This window comes from Melospiza melodia, chromosome 26, assembly GCF_035770615.1.
Source record: "Melospiza melodia melodia isolate bMelMel2 chromosome 26, bMelMel2.pri, whole genome shotgun sequence".
Taxonomy (NCBI): Eukaryota; Metazoa; Chordata; class Aves; order Passeriformes; family Passerellidae; genus Melospiza; species Melospiza melodia.
This window is the reverse complement of record NC_086219.1, coordinates 8,109,064-8,134,241: the sequence shown is the minus strand read 5'-3', so window position 1 is coordinate 8,134,241 and position 25,178 is coordinate 8,109,064. Positions and strand designations below refer to the sequence as shown.

Sequence of the window (25,178 nt, the reverse complement as noted above, 5' to 3'; positions counted from 1 at the left end):
ATGGCATAATTCCTACCAGGAGAGTTGGTCCATGCACCATTTTCTTGTCTCATGAAAAAATACAGAAGCTTTTTTAGTAAAGTAACATGGGGCCTTTGCCTGGCGAGATACTACCTGTCTCTTGTAGGTGCTTCCAGCTACATTTTTGCCAAGTTGTCCATGGCTGTGATGAGGTTGCATGGGAAGACACATCCGCATGTGTTTTCCAGCATAGACCAGACTCTGGCAGGTGAAGGTTTTCTCCAAGGTGAGGTGGTGTTAGAGGAAGCCTTAGGCTGCTGTGGACTGGGACCAGCAGAGACCCTGGGGAGCTGCAGAAGATTGCTGTGGCGTGTGTTGCCAGACTCACAGCAGTAGCTGAGACTGCCAGAACTGTCTTGCTTTGGAGCAAGCTGGTTTGAGTTGCTCAGCTCGTCACAAGTTGAAGGATGCTGTGCTGTGTTTCTGGCCAATGATGAGTGCTCAGTTTGGGGAAATAATGACAAAAATGCTCCTGCAGCTTTGCATGCAAGTCAGGAAGGCCTCTGCCACTCCATGAGCTGGCTGACTGTGTGCACCAAAGAGCAGCTGGGGAACAGCTGAATGCTGAGGGGCTTGTGTGGGGCCTGGATCTGACTGCATCAGTGTGGTGGAGCAGTTACCTTGAGTTCAGTGGTACTTTGGGGTTTAGTGGTGTGAATGTTGCTGAGTCTCCCGTGTCTGGAGCGCTGTTACTTTGAGCCGCTTGTGTGTCTGGCCATAGCTGAATAAGTGCCAGCTGCCCAGCAGGTCCTGAGTGAGGACAGGGCTGCTGGGGCTCATCTTGGTGAAGTGGGGTGGTTCCAGCTGCTCTGGTTCCTTCTGTTGGTTAGGTGAAGGAAGGGCTGCTCCCCTGCTGCTGTCATGGTGTTGGTGAGCCTTCCAGCTACTTTATTTTAACAGCCATCCAGGATAGCTCAGTATCTGGATAAAGTTGCTTTTGCAGTGTTTTTTAACCAGGCTTTATCTTTGGAGTCTTCAAACAGCATGTTGGTACACAGCCTGAGCTGTTCTCCCTGAACACAGTGTGTCTTCCTGGGAACTTTCTGTTTGTGTGCATGGAGGAGCTGCAGCTGTCCTGTTCCCTGATCTGCTGCAGTGTGCAAGCAGGGCGCTTCTCATGAAGGAAAACGTGCCTCAAAATACAGCAACTTCTCCCAGTATCTTTTCCAACTCTGTTGAATGTAGCTGGCCACGGGAAAGTGGGGAGAACCATCAGGGCCATGTGGGCCTTGGTTGGATGCTGTGTTCAAAGAAGAGTGTAGGTGCAGTTTGTGTTTTTAAATAGTATCAGTATGCAACAAAGTTAGTGAAAATAGGGGTTTTTAAGTGGTAATAAAATATTGAACGGGATTTTGTTGCATGGTTGATGAATACAGCTTCCTGTAGAGTGTGAGAGTAATAAGATAAGATTAAAATGCCTTTGGCAGAAAAGGACTTAATGTAACCCCACACACATCCCAGTGCTTAATCTGGGGCAGGTTTTTCCTGTGGTGATGCTGCTTTTGACAGCGTAACCTTAACCAGAGTGATAATGGGAAAGGTGTCACTTTTTTTCTGTGGAGTTTATGTTGAGTTGAAGGTGGTTGCTTGGAGCCTTGAAGTGGGATAGTGGGCAGAACCTGTGGCTGAGGAGGTGCAGGCACAGCTGCGCTGCAGTGTAACTGATACGGCAGCAGAGCCTGCTGAGTCACACTATCTAGCTGGTCAGCTTTCTGGTTTTGAATTTAGGGCTAAAATGGGATTACATGTTTTTCCTCTTCTTTTTTTTTGAAGTTGCAAAACTTGGAATGTGTGTTACAGTGCTGCTGGTAGTTTGGGCTCAGGCTATTCAAATTCCCCTGCCCAACTGTCTTCACTTCCTGTTTTGTGTGTGTGTACCAGGCGGTTGGGAGGAGTCTTTAGGAAGATGTGCAAAGTAGCTCTCAAATATTGCAGAATTAGAGAGAGAAAATTGCATTAAGTATAGAAAATATCAGTTGACCTCAAACAGTGAGGTCCCTTCCAACTCAGCATATTCTGTTCTATTCTATGATAGCTCTATGATAGTTGCCTTTTGAGAAGAGATCTCTTATTGCTTCTTTGGCAATTCACAGTAATTTGTCCAGAAAGGGGACTTCGAACCTGCAGAGGTGCTGGGGTATTCAGGCTCTGTTGAGTCCATTAATCTGCAGATGAAGGGATGCTCGAGGACCTCAGACACATGATTTATCTTGCAACAGGGATTCCTGTGATGATAGCAAGCTTTGTGGGTTTCAAGAGCACCAGGAACCTGTGAGATAAACCAGGGCTGTCATGGTATTGATCCAGCTCTGTTGGTGATGGTGATCCTGTGGCTCTTCCCACTGCTTGTTTTTGTGTGCCTGCCCACAAATTTCTCATGCTGACATCCAACACCAGGTTGAGACTGTTGATGTGAGCAGGCATGTAGATGGAGCCATGCAGTATGCTCTGCTGCTGCTGTTCTCTTCAGCTTCAGATAAAAACCCACCCGCTGCAGATCCAGGTCTTTACCTGAATTCTTGTGTTTATCTTGACAAAGCTTCTAGTGCAACTGAACTTTTGTGCCTCTGTCTTGTAATTAGACACACTTATAAGGTAAACAGCAGCACTGGTTTTTGGAGACAGAATTTGTACTCTGCAGGGAGAACGGGTAGTATTTAAAGGATTGTGTCTGATCTGTTAGCGATAGTTAATCCCAAAACAGTGCTTAAAGCAGGATAGCCTTTTCAAGATCCTGCAGTAATGGAGTACAAGATTGTGTCTCAAGTCCATCCCTTGTGCTTTTGCAGGTTTTAGCTTGGATTTCATGATTGCCTTGTTCTAGAGGAGTGGAACTCCAGTTCTGTGCTGGTTTGTAGTTCAACAGCTGCCTTAAGCCTCACCTAAGAAACTAAAGACCCAGGTGATAGGCTTGACTTGGAACCTCTGGTAACAAGTGTGTTTGTGTATAGAGATTGTGTGCAGCAGCCTAAGCTCTGGGCAGGATGGGCAGTTGAGCTTGGGCACCAGGTAGTTTAGAACCTAATATATTCCTTTATGTGTCATTTTACTAGCATTTACCACTTTACGAGCATAGAAGTGGCAGATGTGTTTAGTTCTGGGGTGAGATCTTCATGAAGAAGATGATTCCTAGCAAGCTGGAAGGGGTGGGCTTTGGGTTGGAGGATTTTCATTGTGTCTGTAGATACATGTTGCTGCACATGTGCAGAGGAGAATTCTGGCCATGGTGATACTACTCTTAAAACTGCCAGTTCGTCCTTCTATAGTTAACTCTTGAACAGAGTGTGGCTTTGGTTTGTGTTTTACATCACAGGTTTGTGACTGTACCAAGAGGTCCAAGGTCTTCTCCCTGTGTGGTTGGCAGCTGAGCTCATGTGGTCCCTTCGTTAATGGCTTGGGATCTCTGCAGGGAAGCAGTGTGTTGTGCATGGCAACCTTTGTCATGTAGTGTTTGTGATATAGGCATAGAGTGCCTCTTCCGTGTCATGCTGGTAGGTATCTCTGGTGAGGCAAATCAGGTTGCTGGGATTGTAGCAGCCAAATATTGGAAAAAGGCTCCCAATATTACCAGTTAGATTGTGCCTGGGCCCGTCTGACCCTCGCTGCTGGGCCAAAGGCAGCAGCTGCAGTGTATCACCGCAGAGATACCTTGGCTTGCTGGTGGTTGCAGCTGGGCACTGAACAAGTCCAGGCTTGTTAGGAACCCCGTTTACCTCAGGAGGAATGGCTTCAGGCGATGGTGAAGAGAAAAAGGAGAGGATTCTGCTGGAGGGTTTAATGTCCAGAGGTTTATTCCATGGTTACAGAGGTCTGAACGTGAGCAACTGCTCCAACAGAATCCCGGCCGCATGGTCTGATCACCCTTTTAAGCTCAGGGACAGGGGAGGGGAGGTACAGGTGAGCCACCAACCAGGTGAGAGGGGCAGGGTCTCAGGGGAAGATGACACCCAGACAGGCCAATGACCTCTGGGCACAGGGGCATCCTTTGAACTTGACCAACCACACGACGCCTTGCTGGAATGTTCAACCTGATTGACAGGACTCACTCAGCATGGGGGCAAGGGGGAAGGGAGAGAGGTATAGGCACACCTGGGGGGATGACCTGGAAGGCCAAAATGGGACATTACAGCACACCACAACAGCCAAGTACCTCTCCTTGGTGCCCCTGTGACTGCAGAGATTTGTCACTTTGAAAAGCAAAAGTGTTTGTAGTAGTGCTAGAAGAAGTGGCTGAGGGTAAGGACCTTGAAATGGATTAGATTAATTTGGGAAGAAATTATCAAGTACAAAGGAGGACTTTGTTTAGAACTGTGTGGTTTTACAGGATATGAAATGAAACTACCATGGAAGGGCAAAAGTAGTTACCTGAGATCATGAATAAAATCCTGTGAATATTGTTCCTGTCATTGTGAACTCCCTGAGTGCTTTGAGTTGGATGAATAAACTGTTAACTGTAAAATGACATTGGATGGGGAAAAAAAAAATCTTAGTTTTCAGAAATGGCTGCTTGTTTTCTTTGAATGAGGAGCGGGTGCTCAAACAGGATCTGGAAGCTGTGATTGACTGGTTAAGGTTCAACTCTTATGCTAATGGTGTATCCCAGAGGGCACCACAGATTGGTTCTTAGTTGGCAGCAGCTTGCAGTGAGCCAAGGTAGCCAGTCCTAGTGGTGAAATGGCAGCAGTTTCAGTCCTGCCCGAGAGAGGAAGTGGTGGTGCTGCCCAGGCAGGAAGTAAGTTCAGTGTCAGGTCTGACAGCACAGTTTCCTTTAGCTGGGAGAATGTGCACATTTTAACCTGAGAACAAACTTCAGCAGCTTAAAAGTTAGAGAAATTTTAACACGCTTGAAGGCTTGTGATTTCTTCTTCAGATTACATGGGAAGCAAGAGTGAAGGTGAGATCGTGGGAATTCTGAGTTTAGTAGGGAACACGGATTGTGTACAAAACCGCACAAAACTTCACTTAATTCTCCAGTTAATAGTGCACATAGGTGCTGGAACAGATTGGAGCTACTCTTAAGTTACAGAAAGTTTGTGAAAGCCAAGTGCTCCCATAGTACCGCCATGTTTCGTATGCTTGCCTTTAGGATGGGAAAGTCAGGCTTGCACAGGAGATGCAGGTGTGTTTGGGATGGTATGGCTAGTGCTCAGTCAGTGGGAACCTGCCTTAGGTACCCTGGATTACTTCAGCCTCTTGTGATCGGTCAGTGTCTTGGTGCTTGAAGCCCTGTGTGACCAAAGTGCGTCCCTCCTGAATTTCCTTTGCTCCAGGAAGGATTACCGAGCTCCAGAATGTCCCCCTGGAGACTTCCGTTCCTTGTTTGCTGTATTACTCACATCTCTGTGAACACTTCTGGAATTAATCCTAAATGCAGATCAGCTGTCTTCCACAAAAGTGTAATTGAGCTTTAAAGCAAAATTGTGTAAAACGTGCCTATGAATTTGACAGAGTTTACATGGCTGTGTAATCCACAGTTTCCAGATGCCAGTTCTCCGTTCTCTAGGACGGTGTTGAGTTCTCTGAAATCCTGCTGTTGTGGTCACATGCTGAGCAGGTTAAAATCCAGCAAATACTGCAAGTGTCATTAGTTAACATGTACTTTACTGAATTGCTGAAGGTTTTGATTACACTACAGAGAGATCAAATCAGTGCAATGCTCTGTTTCTTTTTTTAAAATATTTTTTATGTTTTTAAGAAGTCTTTAGAGCTCCTTGAACAGAACTAAGTCATATTGACCTGCATTGCATTCCTGGTCTTTATCAGCTCTTCTGTCTGGGCTTGACCAGATGGCACACAATTACATGGCTCAAAATCCACTCACTGCCCTCAGGCTGGGATGACTTCAGTGCTTTCCAGTCTCTTTCAATTCTTTCAGATATTTAAAACTGCTTGGAGTGCTCTCTCTGCTGGGTGTTGTACATACAGACTGTGGTGACTTCTGGGGGGCAGCAAGCCCAAAGCCTCTGTAACTTCTTTGTTTCTATTGCCCTTGTCGTTGCACTCTGGGGATGAGTTATTCTGTGGTTAATCTTAAATTGGATTAAATTACTTTTATACCACAAGTCAATGATGTATGTATCCTTAAAGCTATTCCTATGGAAGAGGAGGTCCCAGGATTGTGAATCTAAGATCCTTAGAAATGAGCTTGTTTTCAGCTGTGGACTTGTTACAAGTGCAAAACATTAGCTCATCCAGCTACTTTGCCACTGCTAAGACTTTGGAGGCCTGTGCTGAACACTCTAAATCTATTTAAAACTTACACCATTCTATTTCAGTATTTAAGCATAAAGTTATGCATCCATTTAAAAAATGTAGGGGGATCTCTTTACCTAAGGGATGTGCCCAAATTTTTGTTTCTTTTAATGTGTAATTTTGAAGTGTCTTATTGTGGTGGGGGCAATCAGAATTGAACAACTTGTGTGAGAGCAGTGGTACTTGCTTGTTTCATAGAGAATTTCCAATGATCCAGTTCAATTGTTTTCATGGTAAATGCTATTAGTTTTGTGTTTTAGAAAGGAGGAAAAAACAAAAAAAGAAAGAAAACAGCCCTGCCTGGGCTTTTGCAGACCCCTGTTGTGCCATTCAGAGTCTACTTTAGGCTCCAGAGCAAGGCTTTGGGTTATAAGGATCAGGTCACCTGGCAGAAAGCAGCAGTGCGTGCTGCCTCACCCCGTGCAGTGGCTTGTGTGTTTGAGTGGTTGATGTGCACCACACCAGTGCTGTGCTTCAGGAGGGCGCTGGAGGTGCAGAGAGAATGAATGAGCAGCTCCTGCAGATGCTTTTGATTTGCAGTGCTGGTGTTTGTTGGAGAGGAGCTGTGTGGGATAGGGCTGACAGCTCGCTGCCGTATCGGAGCTGTGGGCATGATGTGAGATGCGTGCAGCTGGTGCTGTGTCAGCCCCAGACTGACCTGAGCCCTTGCCAGAGAACAGCATCTTCTCTCCCAGTGTCAGTGTGGGGGGACTTGCCTGTGTCCAAGGACGGGGAAGAAGCAAAGGCTTGCAGCACACTCTGTGACCTGAGACACTTTCTAGTACTGTGGCTTGCTTGATGCTCTCTGGAGTAATGAGCTGTAAAATGCTTTTTCTTTTTACAAAGGTGTATATGAGGTTTTTTGGTAATACACAAGATCTGAATTTATGGAGAGTCATGGATTGGTCTGTTGCAGTGAGCACAGGGAATGCTTCAGAGTCAGGATTTTACCTCTTGGGTGTTTTCTGGGCTCTGGACAGATGGTCTGAAGCAGATGTGTAACCCGCAAATTACAGGTAGAACAGGAAGGGAGGATTGCAGCATGGAGGAGTTCTGGTCTGCCAAGGAGAGAGCTGCTTGGAAAGAGTGCTTCTCTAGAGGTTTGACTGTAAGTGTTGTTTCGTGAGAGGGAAACAGAGAGAAACATCTCCTCTTGTGCCAGCCCTGGGGTGAGGAAGGACAGCTGGAGCAGGGGTTCCAGGGACTGGCTGGGCAGTGTAACAAATTCGAGTGGAAATTGGAAAAACATATGAGAAGTGGCTGGGAAACCCAGTCTGGAGATTTGTTTTGTACTTCATTTACTAACTCAGAGAGGAATTCTTGGAGGCAGCAGCTTACCCGCATTGAGCAGCGGCAGAGCTGAATGCTTTGGGCTTTGCCCAAACCCAAAGGCGGATGGTAGAATTGTATTGCCTGTGTGAGCGGGCACACTGCTGCCTGTGTCTGGGATGGGCTGCAATGCACTTGGGTTCATTTGCTCTGCCTGAGTTTTGGCATGTTTTCCTTTTGAAATCACCTTAATGAGTGGCTCATCCCTTTGCACTTTTTCTCTGAGCATGAAAACTTTCTTAATACGGGCCTGAGCTGTGCTGCTCCACTGCCTGCTTTCTGTCTGGTTGTTTTTTTTTTTTTCTTCTGAAATGGGACTTTCTCTGGGGTCAGTCAGTGCTGACAGCATGGCAAGGCAGAACTGTGGGAGCCCTTCGCAACTGAGGCAATATTGAATAATAGTATTTGGGTGTAAACAGTTGGACTGGCCTGAACACAGAAGATGTCTTTTGAAATGTAAATAGTTGCTTTTTCCTTCTGAGTAAATATGGGCTTGCTTCAGGGCCAAATTGCAGAGCTTTTTGTTGTATTAATGAAGGGCCTGTTGATACGTCTGCACAGTGCATCCTTCTGGATGTCTGCTGGGAAACTGAGATCTGCATAAATCAATAGATTCTATTGATATTGAAATGGGCTACTGGTGGCAACACCTGATGCTTACACACATAATTTATTATCTCTGTGCTTGCTGAAAGAAGAATTATAGGTGAGGATGGCAATGTGAGTGCCTGGTGTACCAGGTGCTCGCTGATGGCCTGCCCTGAGAATCTTTGCTGCCATTTCCTAAAACTGCTTGTGGTTTTGTCCAGGTCTTGTGGGAGTGGCTGTAGCTAGTATTCCCCTACAAGTACTGTTCTTAGGAACTTTTGAGGATGTTTATTATGAAGGTAGCTGTCTCTCTTGAAATCTTAGAGCAACCCTGTGGTGTCTAAAGAAGAGCTGGGGGTGGTATTTTCTTTTGAGTCCCTAGCAATTTCCTTTCCTTGCAGGTACGATGGTATGATACACAGTATCAAATCGTGTTGCGGGCTGTGACTAAAGCCTCAAAAATTTGGATTTGCATATTTACATTACTGTAAGAAGTGAAATCTTCAGGAAGTGACCGAATGAATAGTTCAGGAGGGATTGATTCGGATTTTTTAATACAGTTACCCTGACTTGCAGTTACCCAGACCTGAGAACCGTGGCAACATCCTTGCTTGCTAAAGCTTTGCTGTTCCTGTGATGGCAAATTTGCTGCTTGCAACACCTCCTGCTCCCCTCAGGACTTTACAGAGACTTTGCGGCAAGTCTTTGTTGCTGTAAATAAAAGTGTTTTGGATGATATTATGCTGACAGTCAGTGAGAGCTTTGCCACTAATTTCCTGGGGTCAGGATTTCACACATCCATGTGAAGGCATGACCAGAGGCCTGGTACACCTCTAATTAAAGTAATACACAAATGAAAGACAGCTGTACAACACTGGAGATAGCCAGCAAGTGTTTGGAGGAGATATTGGTGATGCATACTGGTTTAGTTCATGTACTAAAGTTTTTGCTGAGACTGGGTTGGAGTAACTGGGTGCATTTAGATTTTGTGATGTCAGAAGTCCCCTTGGGATCTGAATGCCCTGCTGAGCTCTCAGCGCTGTAAACACTTCACAGTGGGCATAAAGGTATGTGTTAACTGGCAACTTTAACCAGAAAATTGTAAAATGATGCTTAGGTCCTAAAAAAGGCAGGGAGAGAAGAAAAGAATCATGTTTATTTCTGTCTGTACGTGTTAATTTCTATTCCACAAACACTTCTGGTGTGTCTCTACGCTGAGCTGCTCTCTGGAAGGCAGGTGTGTCCTGAGCAGCTCTCCAGACCAGAGCTTACGCTTCCACCTTCCACTGCATGTGAGGCTAGATACTTCCATGCATGGAAATTGAGTCTGGAAAAGCCAAAAGATGTTTTTGCCCATCTCTAGGTAACTAGGCAAAAATTCTTCTGCTTATGAATGTGAGCTGCTTTGTGTGTGTGGTGGAGGGAAAGGATCTGCCAACTCATTTAGGAATGTCATGTTTTCATATCTCACATGTGCTATAGTGGTTTGGGCTCATGTCAAAGGGGATATGCATGGCTATCTAGTGCATCTGGGAACCATCTAAATATATGTATCTTTTTTTTCTTCTAGGTTCTCTTTGGATTGATATTCTAGTAGATTTCAGCAATGCAGACGATCAAGTGTGTAGTAGTGGGTGATGGTGCTGTTGGTAAAACCTGTCTCTTAATTTCTTATACAACAAATAAATTCCCATCGGAATACGTACCAACGGTAAGTGTGAGAATGGCTCAAACTCTTCTTTGGGCTTGCTGGGGCGGGGTAGCATGAGTTCCTTTTTGAACTAACCTTGATGGCATGCATTCCCTGATACGTGTTCTTACAGCCTCTTGGAGACTGACTAATAGAGCCTGGAAGAGTGAGAATCAGTCTGACACCATGCTGTTCCCTTCCATGTCACCTGGTAGTGCTAGTCAGTTCACCTGTGTATGGTCAGTTCTTGCTACTTGACTGCTGTGCAGATTCTGTGTTTTCTTTGTGGATGGACTCTGTGAGTGAGATAAGCAGTGTGAACAACTGCAGATCAGTGGAGAGTAAGCAGTAGGAACACCTGGTTGTGCTCTCACTTCCTGCTACATCTTTTTTAGGGAAGGGAGTGTTTCATGTTGCTAGAATAGTCAGTGACAACAGTTAACATTTTCTGAAGCTCATTTTCTCACCCTCACTACGGAGGGTGATTTGTCAACTTCAGCTAAGTATGAGGAGCGTGTTTGGATGCAGACACATTCTTTTGGACTTCCAAATGTATGCATAGTCCTTAACTACATTGAAGTAACTGTTTTGAGTTTCACAGGCTCAGTTTTCTGAAATACTGCATCCCTTGACTTATCCAAAGTTCAAAGTGAGAGCGGTTTGCCTGCCTGTGAGGCATGTGCACAGTCTTCCTGTTAGAAAAGTGCTTTTCCACTTGATATTGTGTACGCAAGATCGCTGTACTGCCACTGAGGTGGGTCAGTTTTTAGTGAGGTTGCTGCAAGAGACTGGCAGCTGGATGTTGTAACCATATTGTTGTTATAATATTTCTGGAGTCCGTACCTTCTGGGTGGTTTCCTCACATGCAGCTCTTCTCAGCAGTGCCGTTCCTTGTGGCTTCATCAGGGCTCCTTCCAGGGCTCTCAACCCACCCCCTTTTATCCCAGTAACCTTCACGGGCCACAGCAGCTGCCCAGCTAAGGACTTGACAGCTGTGGCTCATTTAGAATAACTACAACTGGGGCAAGGCCACTTACACAGTACATAGATTTTACAGGGACTCCTACTACACTACTATAGCTGGATGCTCTTTTTACTAATTTTCTCTGTTATGGTCTGAAAAGGCTATCTTCTGTTAATATACAAGTTGAAGAGTTTATCTATGTATCCCAAACAAATTTGGATGTGGAAATGCATCCCAGAGAACATCTGCCAGTAAAAGCAGATGGTAATGTTCTCTGTGTTACAAAGTCATTCAGAAGACGAGGTAGCTCCTCTGAGATGGCCGGTGGCTCAGCCTGATAGCTCTTTTGGAATAGGACTTCATGAAAATGTCTTCTCTTTGTGGGAAAGAAGTTGCAGTAGACATCATCATGTCTCTTTGAGATACTGGCTTTATATGCTATCCAGAATTTTTCAACTTACCAGATACGAGGTTTGTCCTGGGTAGGACAGACTTCCACAAAATAAAAATGTTTGTCTTTAGTTGTAGATCAGGAGCTGATCATGAAAGGACTCCCAAACCTCCTAGTGTTCAGGGTAGAGGCAGTGGTCACTAGTGGGAACTTGTGGATTGTGCTGTAGGCACAAGAGACCCAGGATCAGCCTCTCTCATGGGCTCTGTTATGGATTGGTAGAGAAGTGGCATTTGAAACTGTTTCGCCATTCTTAAGTTTTTCAGTAGTGTCAGATATCCTGATGTGATGCTTGTAGGGCAGCTACATTCTGTGCTGAACCTGGGAAAGGCTGCTTGTCCTATTTAAGCTGTTCTTTATAGTCAAGGCAAAATGAAATTGATCGGTGAATTCAGCAGTGAGTGTTTCTATACATATCCCTTAAGGGAAGTGATAGAGCTGAAAAATGTTATAATCTTAAAATGTATGTTTTGAAAGCCTTCAAGTTGGTATCCTGTCCTGCACACAGTAGTGCTGCCTGTAAATCTGTGCTCGAAAGGAATGTGGAAAACATGTGAAAAGGTTAGTTGCCAGTGAATTGTGTTCAGGGTGTGCTAAGGCTTCTCTATAGTGCCTTTTAAATCTGCCTCATGTTTCCAAAATGTTATTTACCTCTGAACTTCATGGCTTGAGGAACTCACTGTTCTGGAGATACCAGAGGCCCATTCCTAATTGTGTGAACAGCCTAGAGGCATACTTCAGACTGGAAACTGGTACATCACCTCTGATATTCCACCTAATGCTTCTGATAATAAATGGACAGAGAAAGAGAACGGATACTTCAGTTCCTGTGCAGTGGCCTGGCTGCAGCATGGATGGAGAGCACACCATTTCAGTCCTGTAGATAGTTCTGTTCAGTTGGCGCTGTGTTTTGCGATCCTTTCTCTTCATGGAGGATGTTTCCCAGTGGAAGATGGATTTCATGGTGGTACTGCACATAGTTTGTTACCTGTATGTTTTTGATTTTGTTGCCATTCTCAAAAGTCAAGGCAGTGAAGGGCACGTCTTTGGCAAGGCACTGGCAATGTTTGGGTTGTGACAGCTCAAGTGAGAGCTCATGCCAGTTGCTGTAGTGGGCTGCCTGGCATTGGCAGGAACTGCTTTGGGCTCTGTTTTTTAGCCATTTTGGCACAACTGAGGATGAAATTGTCTGTGAATTGTACTATGAGACTATAGTTGCCTGGTTTCTGTGAAGGCCAGCCTCATAACCCTGGCCTTCTTAGGGCTCTACCCCAAACATTTCAATAGAAACTATACCTTAACACAAAAATTGAAATAAAAAAACCCCATTTTGCAGATAGGGAGCCTTAAAAACAAAAAACAAGATGAGAAAGGAGACATGCTAATTGCCCTGAAAGGGCAGCTGCAGGTGGTAGCTGAACAAAAATGGGGGGATATTGCTGGGGGGTTGAGCTGCCGACCATCTTCTGACATGTGGAAGAGGAAATGCTCTGACCTTCATCACTCTGGCTCCTTGTTCTGTTCCTAGGAACAGAGGAGTTTCATCCTGATAAGTCTTTTGGGGTCTTGAAGCAGTACAGTCATGGGATGTTGAATGTGCCCTGTGAAAATACTTTCAACCATCCCTCAGCCTCAAGGTGTGATTTGGAGCTAGACCCTTTCTTGTGTGTTCAGTAAGGTAAACCCAGTGCAGTGTTTGATGGATTGAGTTGCAGGTAGTGGGGACGAGTGGTGATGTCTCTTGCAGTGCTTTAAAATCTTGAATGTGCTAATTCAAAATAGTGTGAGAAGTGGATTTCTGCTTCTGGATGATGTTCTGGGGATATGCAGTGTGCAGTGGCCATAGTTGCTTTCTCAGTCATTGTAAGTTTTGAAAAGCTGAAAAAAATAGGATAGTGTTGGGTGTGTCTTTAACCAGGGCAGTCAGGTGGGAAGGAGACATTTGAGCTCTGGGGAGTACAGCTTTGAAGTGCAGTTTCACTGCTCTTCAATTTTTGTTTTTTTCTTTTTCCAAGGACCTAAGCTCTTACTGTATTGACAACAGATGCATGTGACTACTTGTTTCCCACATCCCTCCCTGCTCACTTCTGTGAAAAGCCTTTGAGGTGGCTGCTGACATCTTTCCTGTTGGGATTTGCTTCAGCTGTGAGAGCTGCTCAGGCTGCAGTTCTGTGAGGAAGCAGAATTTCCTCATCATTCTTTGCAGATCCTGACTTGCCCCAAGTGACCATGCAGCACCTTGCAGGGGCAGGTGGTGGGTTTTTGGTTTTCTTTTTGCAGTGGGGAGGATCTTTTGCCATAGGTTGTTTCTGCAGTATTGTCTGTTGTGGTTCTAAAGATAATATTGTTATTGAAATGAAGGATGCTGACCTCAGACAGTGCTCTCCTGAGTGGATGGATGGAGGAGTTGAGCTTTTGGCTAGGTTGTTGTGCTCAGTTGTACTGTAAGTCACTTTGTGGGTGAAACACTCGTGGGTAGTGCTGGTTTTGATCTGTGCAGCGTCCTGGAGGGCAGTACTGTTGTACCAGGTTCTGTTGTAGAGGCAGTCGAGCTTGGTATCTGGAACCAGACTCTCCTTTCAGATTGGATTTGACACAGATTGATTTTTTTTACCAGATACTGCTTCCTTCAAAGATGTAGGATAAATCTCTCTTGAAAGGATGGACTCTATAATAGAGTTCCCTAGATACTCAGAAATTTGGACTTGAGAGGATTTAGGTACTGTGAGATACAGCCCCATGCCCTTGAATGGCAGGGCTGACTTTACCTGTTCTGTCCTTGTGAGGATGTGTTTACTGTGTCTAAGACTAAAGTTGAAGTTTAGAATTTCTTTGGCAGCGTGGGAAACCTCCTTGCAGTAACAGGCAAACACTGTTGTAGGTGTTTTGCTCGGTGGTTTTTACTGTGTGTTACTCAGTGGTGTAGCTTGTATGCCTTTGCTTGACTGTGTTGTGGAAACAGTTGGAGTGTCACTATTACATGTGGAATTGTTCTGTTAATAGTATTAGTGGTAATAGCACTGTAAGCCTGATGGTTCTGTTTTCCTCTAGAGGTGTCTCTAATTCAAATTAGATGTGCTCTGGCAAGGTGGGTGAGATGATGGTTTGAGAATCATGTCTCCTTGAAACATGTCTCTTTTCTTGCCAGGTTTTCGATAACTATGCTGTAACAGTGATGATTGGAGGAGAGCCTTACACCCTTGGCCTCTTTGATACTGCAGGTGAGAAACCAAGTGCTTGTGTCATTGTACTTGACCAGGATTTACCTGAGGTGATGTTGAACATGAAGACATAGAGTTGGGTTTTTTTTGTTGAGATTTTCTTTAATAGAAGGGGAGAATCTCTCTTGATTCTGGCAAGACAGAATGACTAATATTAGAACCTCTTAAATGTGTTGTATGTCTCTGCATCCTTAATGTGGATGAAGTCAGGGTGTGGATTTCATAAGCTCTCTCACTGCTTGCTTTTAAAAATTAAAAATCTGCTGGCCTCTTGTTTAAGCTGCATCTCAGTTTTAGGCTGGAGAAATGTGCAGTGATGAAACAGCTAAACATGGCTTTGCATGTGTGAAAAGAAATGGTAGAAACTGGTTCAGCTGCTGGATACTCGTCCCTACCACCTAATAATACTGAAGTGATGTGGCAACAACTGGTGTTGTAAACTCTTCTTCAAAAGAGCCCTTCTGGAGAGCTTAGTCCATAAGCATTCATGTAAAATTGTCTGATAAAATTTAATCTGTTTCAAGCTGTGTTCTTACATGCATCATTAATGTCTAATTTTATTAATGAAACAATCTTAGGTTTCCAGTTAAACACTATAGCTGTTAAAGGAACTTTCCTTTTTGGCCATCCAGTCACACATCACCACCTGAGCTGGGACTGGAGCCTGTTCACAGTGGCAGCTCCAGTGGCGCAGTGGGGCCTCGCTTGATTCTCAGTGTGCCCCACACTCCACAGTCAGACAAGGTCTCCTTCCTGCCTCAGCCCCAGATTCCCCATAGATGTCTCAGGCAGCCAGGGCCTTCAAATTTAATTGTGGTGCAAAACCAGAATAACAGCTTGAGCTAGTGCCTCTGGGAAGAGATACTGAACAAAGCAAACCATGGGCTTTTATGTCCCTCACAGCATGCGTTTGAAAGTCTGGGAGCTTCCAGCTGAGTCCTTGGTTCCTGCTATATCTCTGAATGTGCATCAGCTGGCTGTGCCACAGGTCCCTGGGCCCTTCGTTGTGCAGAGGGTCAGTGCCAGCTCCTCTGGAGCTCCTGGACACCCAGAGCTCAACCTGCAGCTGGCACTGCATCTGTACCTTGAGCTGTCTGCACTGAATGTATTCTTCAGCGTGGCTTCACTTAGCTCTCCATGTTCTCCTCCCAAATGTGATTTGTGTTCCCATTATTGTAAGCTCCCTAGTTCATGGATGAGGAGTTGGGTGAAGAGAGACTCTTTCCTGACCTATGTTGTGTGGTCTGCTGTAGGCATCTTGGTGGTCCTACAGCAGTTCTGGTATTGCATGGTCCCTGTGTGGGTGATTGTGTTGGTCCTTCTCTGCCTGTTTTCCGGCTGAGGGTTCAGAGAAGTGTTGTGTGTGTAGTTACGCACATTTTCTGTTATCAACATGAGCAGTGATCCAGCTAGTAATTTTGAGAAGTTACCAAATTACTTTAATGCATGTAGGTGACTCTGTGCACTTGTGAATGTAAAGGCTTTCTTTCCTGAGCAGGACTGCTGAGGGGAAAGTATGTGTTCTTAATGGTTGCCTGCTTTTTCTAAGTACTAGCCAGCACAGGTGACAAAATTTAACGATGCATGAAGCCTCTATTGCTGGTTCTCAGATTAAAACCCAAGTCTTTGTTTTGAGCGTGTACTTGGAAGATAGACTTTTGGAGTAGTTTGTTAATTGCAACATGTTATTTTAGATTTAGATTAGATGCTCGGAAGAAATTCTTCCCTATGAGGATGATGAGGCCCTGGCACAGGTTGCCCAGAGAAGCTGTGGCTGCCCCTGGATCTCTGGAAGTGTCCAAGGCCAGATTGACTGGGGCTTGGAGCAACCTGATCCTAGTGGAAGGTGTCCCTGCCCATGGCAGGTGGTTGGAATGAGCTTCAGGATTCTTTTCACTCCAAACCATGAGACTGATTCTGGTCAGTGCTCACTCCTCTCTGTCCAGCCAAGCACAGTAGACAGGACAAGATGTCTAGATTTCCATCTTCAAACTGTAGGTCTTCTCCATTGAGGTGTCCCAGCTGCTGTGTTGACTTCTTCAAGATCTTGTAGGTCTTTGTCCTGTAGGATGAGTGAGACAGCATTAGTTGGAATCTGAGACATCTTAAACAACTGTCTTGGATTTTGTTGCCAGTAAGTGCAGCAGCAGCTTCATTGCCAAATTGGGTTTCTGAAAGTAGTGCAGCTGAATTATGCAGGAGGAGGTTTAAGAATGAAATTTGACAGTCAGGCTGGTGGATCAGTGCTAGTGGTGCCTTGCAGAGGCTCCATGCACATAGGGACTCAAAGGGAGGAGGCTGGCTTCTTCCAAAGCACAGCCCATGCTGGGACTTCGGTGAGGTTTTAGGGGAATGCTGCTGGGTGGCCTGGTTGCAGTCATGTGTACCAGCAACATTCTCCTCATGCCTGGAGACACTTCAGTGAGTCACAGCATAAGTCAGAACAAAACTAATTTTTTCTCCCTTCTTGAGAGGAGGGGATTTTTTGCAGGGTAATGAAATTTGATGGCATAATGCTTGTAATGAATGGTCACCTATAACTGGAGCGACGTTCTGCAACTGTCCTTCATAACTGAGGAGAGTGTTCTGCAGTCTGAGGGTGTTTGATCTCAAAATGTATTGGAGGCTTCCCAGCTTTCCTGTGACTCTCAGCGGCTCACTGTTACATAGCAACTGAATGAATTCTGGATTTGAAACATAGATTTTTCAAATGTTTGAGTTCACTATGTGCTTGGCTATTTGCTTCAGAGTTAGGATTAATCACAGCCATGTTATTGTGATGAAATGTGAATTCTGACTCCCTGTAAAGGGCAGGATTTTGTCGTCTGGGTCTAATACAGTGTTAATTTCCTCCTTTCTAGGTCAGGAAGATTACGATAGATTACGACCCCTCAGCTATCCACAGACAGATGTATTTCTGGTCTGTTTCTCAGTGGTCTCTCCTTCTTCATTTGAAAATGTGAAAGAAAAGGTTGGTTGAACTCTGCATGAAAACGGAGCTGCTGAAGTATGTCAGGAGTTATCTTAGGTAGTAACAAATGCTGTGTCTCTTCTGTCTTTAGTGGGTACCTGAAATTACTCACCACTGTCCAAAGACTCCTTTTCTGCTTGTTGGGACCCAGATTGATTTAAGAGATGATCCCTCAACAATTGAGAAACTTGCCAAGAACAAGCAGAAGCCCATAACTCCAGAGACTGCTGAAAAGCTGGCCCGGGACCTGAAGGCTGTAAAATACGTGGAATGCTCTGCACTTACGCAGGTAAGGGTTGGTCTTTGACCATTTTTGCTTGCTTTTATTCCATGCTTTTTTTCAGTTCCAGGGAAAAACAACTTAGTGTGGATGTGAAGGGGTGTAAGCTCTGGGTCTGCTATTTACAGTGTAGCTTTCTCTTTGTCATGTTGTTCTAAGGCGCAGAGAGTTGGCAGTGGTACAAAGAAAATCAGCCTGTGTGGTTTAGGCCTAATGTGGGTGATGGAGGAGGATGTGCTTACTGTGTTTACTTCTGTGCTGGAGAAAAGTAACCGTTGATAACTTAGAAGGTACATTTTGGACAATAATTGGGTTGGGACACAGTGTGCACGTCACTGCTGAAACAAGCAGGCAAACAAAAAAATGCCTCTCGATAAAGTCAATGCTGGTACTTTGAAGACTGGAAACTTTCATAGTTGATAGCTGCCTTCTCTTCCTGTGCAGCTGGTGGTCGGCTGTTTCCTGTGTCCTTCCTTCAGATAGAAGTTCTGTTAAAACAGAAAGTAACAGTTAAATAGTTCTTAAGACAGTTCTTACATCATGCTTATAACTTGTGAATGTGAATCAAATGCCAACTAAAGTAGCTGATTTGAGAGCAAGAAACTCAATTATCTTTTCCCTTTCAGTTAGGAATACTAGAGTGGGAGCCATTTTCTGGCTAGCTGACCTGTTGCCTTGACTTTGGATGGTCTGAGAACTTAATCCTAGGTTCTTACTCTTGCAGAATTGACTATTACACTTTGAACAGCTTCCTTAATGCTGGTCTGTAAAGAATTTGTTCATCTCTGATGTGCATGGAACCAGGGGTGCACAGTATCAAGCTCCTCACTCTTTCCAGTTATGTTGTTCATTGATCTCCTTGAGCACAAAGCTATTACCAAACTTCACAAATCCTGAAGTTCTACTTATCTTGCCCCTTTTTTCCAGATTGCATGTTTACTCTTCCATTTAAAATCCTCACGCTTTTTTTGTAACAAAGCTTTGCCTGGGTGTCTCCTGTGAAGGAACTTTGCTGGAGTTGTGCAGGACACTGACCCTGGAGGTGATGTGGTGAGGTGTGCTGCTGTTCATCCTGGGGATCCCTGACCAGAAGTGGTCTTGGCCATGCTTCGTAACTGCCCGCAGGCAAGCTGAGGGCTGTTTATGCTTGAGCTGTAGTTTTTTCTTGGGTCTGTTCAGCCCCAAAATATTGTTTTAGATGGTATCTGGCACAGCCTGAATGCTGCTGCTAACTAGGTTGTAGAACCTGCTAATTGGGTAAATACCTGCCAGGGCCTTTGTCCTGTGTTGCTCTCTGAGACCCTTTCCTCTGTAGCTTTGGACTTGCTTTGGACTTGAGCTTGTGTCTGCTCAAATTGCATGGAATCACTTAGAATTACTACAGCAAGAGTTGATATGACAAAAAATGTTGGTGTTTATCCATTCTTTCTATTTCCCGATGGACTAATCTGTATCTGTTGCAGTGAACAACTTTATGCACTTGGAAGCTCAGCCTGAATTTTCTTCCAGAGCGTTAGTGCTTGTATACCAAGTGATGATTTTAGTGGTCAGGAGTGACCTGGGAGGAGGATTCAGAAGCCTTCTCACCTGGACAACTAGTTGGTTTGCATCTGCTCCATTTTTCTCCCTTTGTTGTTGACTCACCAAACACTTTTTTCCTGGGTGTGTCATCAGTAGCTGGTGAACAGCATTGTAACTGATCTGCAAAGGGTTGTGTGGAGCTCCTGCAGTGATCTCACTGGCAGCTTGCTGAACACAGAAGGCAGCTTCCCTGGCCTGGAGGGTTATTTTCCTACCTGCAAGGTGATGCTGTAGTAGCTGATTTTAGCTGAAGTGAGACTCAGCTGGGTATTCAGTCTCTCTTTGCCTTGGATGCTGTCTGTGCGGTTCACTTCAGCAGTGCAGGGTGGTTTTTTTCTTCCCAACTAATCTACAAATTACTTTGACACCACAGTAGCTAATACTCATAGAATCATGGAGCTGGCATTATTTGTTTTTGTACTGTGTGAGTCATGAGAGGCTGAGTTTTGAGTTTTTTCTGTAAAGACAGAGTTTCTCCCCAAGTTTGGATAACTGCTCTATTGGAGAGCCAGTTCTATCCCCCTTTCCTCAGATTGTGGAATCCCTTTTTGTGATGAAGGCATTTTCAGTGTCTGTCTCGGGCCTTTCTTTACAAGATCACCCAGTGCTACTGTGACAAGTAGGTGAGGTTTTGCTGTTAGGAAAGGGTGACTGACAGATTGCAGCTACAGTGATTGTTACTTCTGTTACTCTTGGGTATGGATGTCTACACTTTCTGAAGCCCAATCTTAGTACCTCACATCAGAGAGAATGCTGAATTTGATTTCTTTTTCTCCTGATGGTGGGCTGCCAGTTTTGACACAGATATATAAAGTGCTTTAAGCTGTCCATAAACAGAGGAAGCCTGATCTCAGCCTGTTTCCAGTGTAACACAAAAGTCATGATTTTAACAGGCCTGTGTGTCTGTGGTATTGAACACAATTTCTTCCCTTCATGTTGTTACTCATGGTCATCCAAGCTTTTAACCCTGGTCCATTTTCACAACAATTTTGTTCCAGTCATTTTTTTTATCCTCTTCCCTTTTTTGCTAGGTCCTTCAAAACAAATCCCAAATTCTGCACTGCTGAACAAATTTCTTGCAGGTGATACAAAAACAAGAGGAATCCCTGAATAGGAGAATTTAAGTAAAATTGTTTTCTTGACTCTTGCCCTGCCTGGGTTCTTAATCTGTTTAACAGTACATAATTGATTTTATGTTGCAGCCTTATTCTCACAGAGAAATTAAATCTAATTACTATTTGGACTTCAGAGGCATTATTTATCGGAAGTATTTAGCTCTTTTGTGAGCATGAGTTGCAACTCACTCAAAGAAAAAGAAAAATTTCTGGGGAGGATGTACAGAATGGACATCGTAGTTTCCTTAAACTATTGTTCTTTCAAGTATAATCTTGCATGTTATGTGATGGCCTTAAATGCTTCCAGATGGCACTGCCTGAGAGGTCTCCTATGTATGTGCTTTAGTAAAATAAGATTAAAGACCTTCTAAAAGGGATATATCCAGTATAACCTGTAAGGGAAAAACCAGTTACATTTGAATGATCAGAAAAGAAATTAATTTTTGCACAGATTGCAGTTGTTTACAGGATGTAATTGAAGCCTTTCTGTTTGCTTTCAGCTATCATAAAGCAGTTCTCCTGAATTTTTGAAGGGTGCACTCATGACAGTAGATTTAGGCGAGTCCAGTTAGTCTAAACCGAGCCAGGTTTCCCTTGTGGTGTGGTGTGTGACCTGGCAGACGTGGGTGGGATGGAAACGCCCTGCCCTGTTCCTGTTGTGCTTACAGCAAATGCAGCGCGTACTTTGTGCTCCGGTGTGACCCCTGCAGAGTCCTGCAGCTCTGTGACTGCTTTTCTGCTGTTGGATCCCAATCGTTGCACTCATAAAGCTGTTCCTGTCTTTCTGTGGTTACACTTGCTTTGGCAACTAAACTGAATAACTGAAATGCACCATTTCCATGCTGGCTTCCAGTGTCAGAGTAGCACTGGTAAGGTATTGCATCACTTCTAAAGACTTGAGAGTTAGTGACTGCCAGTGATGATGGCTTACCAGGGTGGTCCTGCTTCCCTCCCAGAATGTGTGTTCCCAGCCATTTGGAGACCTTCAGTTATTCAGGGGCTGAATTCACAAAGCAGAGGAGTTGTTTGGAGCCTTTGCTCTGGACCTGGGGAGTTGGGAGAAATACTCTGTGCATCCGAGGTGTTCACTTACCCACAGTGGGTGTCGACAAAAGGTTTAACTGACCTTTTGGGTCTCCCTGCTGGGGCAAGCTGCTGTGTGCTTGATTTATTCCCCTGTAAGCTCCCTCAGTGTAGTACAGCAGTGGAGCGGAAACCGTCACCGTTTGTGTGGCCCCCTCCCCCATGTTCTTGCTGTGTTTGTGCCTCTGCCCTTCTGAGTGTTGATTTTGTTCCACTTGGCCTGTCACTTGTTCTGTCTCTGTCATTGACTTCTGGGTTATCTAAATGAGATTTTCTCCTGGGATCTACTTTGTTTTTTTTGCAAAGTAAATCTGTTTACTGCCTCTGTGAATTCAGCCTGCTCCTGAATGCTCTTTGTATCTGCTTGTTTTTCTCTAATCCTCTAACCTGGCTGCTGTTTTTTCTCCTCCCCTCTGTCTTGTAGAGAGGTCTGAAGAATGTGTTTGATGAGGCTATCCTAGCTGCCCTCGAGCCTCCGGAAACTCAGCCCAAAAGGAAGTGCTGTATATTCTAAACTTTCTTCTTCCCCTCTTGCTGCTGCTTCCTCTGTCCCACTACTGTAGAAACCCGGTTAAAAATGAATCAAACCATCTTGATTGAAAGCTGTTGTGCCTGCTTGCCATCTTAGAGCAACCTCTGTATTAGCTCTTGGACTGAAAACAGTACTTGAGATCTTTAGTAAAACATTGTGACTGTGGAACATGAACTGGACTCGCTTAACTCCCTGCTGCTTGGGTTGCCAGGTGTGGCTAGCTTTACAATTCAGGCTGTTGGGGGAAAGGATTTGGTTACACTGTTATTTAAAGAACGACCAAAAAAATGAGAGATGTTTGATCTTCCTGAATCCAACTGGAAGAAACATTGGGTGTGTTTTCCATTTCTGCTTGTGACTTAACTGTATTTGCATGACAAAAGTACCTGAACTGGTGATCTGCAAATGATGATGTAAAGTGAAGGGTTTTCTGGTTCTCCTGTGTGCAGTGAGATGTTTGCTGTTGCTTTGGCTGTCTGTGCTTTAGTGGAGTATCTGTCAGTCCTTGGGGGGAAGGAAATATCAATGTACTTGCTACTGCTTTATGAACTGTTAAAATTATTGCTTTCATTAACATGGTAGAGCTCTTCATTTCAATAATAGATTCTTAAAGCCTGTTACTGTAAGATGTAAAGCTGCTGCTTACTATCGTGCTTCTGATTTTTATTGTTTTAAGGAAAAAACATCGATTGTAGCTTGTCTTTAAATTTTGAAATTAAAAATTGCAGTTGTTTGTATAAATGACTGATGAAACTTTATTCAAGTTGCATTTCCTGGCTCCAGTTTAATCCTCAACAGAGTGTATGATACCCCTCTGTACTCCTCCCAGCTTGACTTCTCTGTTACCATGGCAGCTTTCTGGGCTCTGCCTGTCTGCTTCTAACCCTGAGGTGTTTAGGGCTGGATACCCGAGCAGAGCATGTACTGGATAAGGTTATAATTGCATCCTTACCTTGTCTCTGACACACGGGGATGTGTTGTCACAGGTGTGCTCCAGGTTAAGTTCTTCCATCTGAATGCAGCACTTTCTACTTTGTTATTAGCACGTGAAATATAAGTAGCCAGTTAGTCATAAAAGTTGCCTTAAGGAAATTACTTTGGTGCGCGTGTTTTGCTACTTGTGAAGCACACTGGTCCGTTCTCTGAGGATTAGTTTTCTTGTTCCTTAAATGAGATGCTCTGCTGAGAAACTGCCGAGAGCAGTGTACGGAGCTTCGCTGGGCAGGCAGGCTTTAGGGATGGCAAACCTCCATGTGTCCTTAGAGGGGTGTGGCTGCCACTTGGCTTTCTGGGGTTTTGTATGTGTGAAAAATCAAAAATGAAACTGCCCCTTTCTCTCTTTGCCCCTTTTCAGAAAGGCCTAAAGAATGTATTTGACGAAGCGATATTGGCTGCCCTGGAGCCCCCGGAGCCGAAGAAGACTCGCAGGTGTGTGCTGCTATGAACGTCCCTCCACAGCCCCTTCTGCAAAGCTGGTGTTTGATGTCATACTAAAAGCAATGTTAAAATCAAACTAAAGATAAAATTTTAAAATTTGTTTTTGCAATAATGACAAATTCCCTGCACTCCCATCTCCCCCACACGATACCTGTGTGAGATGAGAATGTTAGTGTTTATTCCCCAGTGCCCCCTCAATTCACTTAAACTAGTTAATTTTGAGTAATTATGTATTATCAGAAGACACTGATCATTACTAGTTTTTTTTATTTTGTTTATTGTTTCTAATTTTTTTTTTTTTTTTGTTTAACATCAAGGCATGCTCAATGACTTTTTCTATAACAGACTAATTTTAGGCTGTTTAACTGAAGTCTTGCCCCTTACGCTGGTGTGGCAAGACTTGGTTCTGGTTTCTAGACCTTGTAGGGCTGTTCTGCAGCCAGCCAGCAGCCTGGGTATGAGCAGACTTTAGTCAGGAAAGCAAAATGTCCCAAGCTGGTGCTCCTCTAAGAAGGATTGTAGAAAATACATCTTCTCTGAAGTTGCCTTGTATCTTTTTGCCCTGGCTTTTTAACTGTGCAGGTAATAAATTTGTACCCCATCCTCTAAGTTACGAAGCCTTAGGAACAGGAGAATGATTTTTCTCTCGATGCACCATCAGACTTGAGACTAACTTGCCGGTCTCTTCCTTAATCTTTGCCATCACATTCTTTTGGCTCGTGCTGAAGAAATAACTGCCCCATTGGAAGTACCCCTAGCTGGGTCAGTTGGCTTTTATTGAATCTACCTTCTGGCAATCCTTAATTATTAGAGAAATGCTTACAATGACCAGCACATACACGGCTGCTTGGACACCCTAAAGGGACCTGGGATGTGCTACAATGGGTTTTGGAGCTGGCTCTGATGGTGCATCTCTTGCTGGATGGCTTGGCATCCTTCAGGGAGAGGTGGAAAGATAGACAGACCTGTGTCAGTTGAAAAGAAGTGCAGGGAGGGGCTTCTGGTGTTTGGTGTGACACCATATTGGGACCAGTTGAGGGAACCCCTTTTTCTGCATTTTGCTCATGAGTAACCTTGAACCTGGAAGAGGGGCTCCAAGCCCTGAGGATCATGTGCAGTGTCTCTACATAGACCATCTGGAGTATCATAAGGATTTTACCAAAAATGTATTTTGGTTTGCAAATTCAAAAAATTTTAAAAGTTAGGGAATCTTCTTTATCTTCCACAATTTAAATTTCTTGTAGACTCATTAGTGTTGAACCAATGCTTTTTCATGTCTAAGTTCTTTGTATATGCATTCTTTTCAGATGTATTAAAGTATCTTCACAAGCCTGCCTGAGGGTAGTTATTTCCTTTGCCTTTCTTCTGAGTGTGAAGGACTTGTAAATATGGCTTTTATCCTTTGTGAGTCCCCCTTTCCTTCTTGTGAGCTAGCCTTTCCTTAATGTTTAATCCTTGTCAGTCTGCTTCTGGCCTCAGTCCTGTCAAAATCGCTCTGATCTTTAATGCAGCATCTTTCCTGTCAGACCCCATGAAGAAGAGGGTTTGGTAGTTCTCAAACAAAGAAATACTCAGTGTGCATGTTCCCAAATAGTAAAAGCTGTCTTCTGGGGCTTATTGGGTTTCAGAATCTCTTCTGTCAAGAAATTTCCTGTTGTTCCCT

General features: G+C 44.3%; 1 protein-coding gene across 2 annotated transcripts in view; it reads left to right on the top strand.

Moving 5' to 3' along the window:
* The window catches only part of CDC42 (cell division cycle 42), a 28,208-nt gene extending 3,359 nt beyond the window's left edge, over window positions 1–24,849 (top strand). Inside the window, exons 2-6 of one of the 2 annotated variants that reach the window (XM_063176846.1) lie at window positions 9,761–9,901; window positions 14,444–14,516; window positions 17,378–17,487; window positions 17,579–17,776; window positions 23,433–24,849. In XM_063176846.1, coding sequence (XP_063032916.1) covers window positions 9,797–9,901; window positions 14,444–14,516; window positions 17,378–17,487; window positions 17,579–17,776; window positions 23,433–23,522 — 576 coding nt within the window. In that variant the 5' untranslated portion in view covers window positions 9,761–9,796 and the 3' untranslated portion in view covers window positions 23,523–24,849. Of the gene's footprint in view, window positions 1–9,760; window positions 9,902–14,443; window positions 14,517–17,377; window positions 17,488–17,578; window positions 17,777–21,970; window positions 22,837–23,432 lie in introns of those variants that run through there. The other variant, XM_063176847.1, reaches the window with a different exon arrangement.
* Window positions 24,850–25,178: the final 329 nt, after the last annotated feature.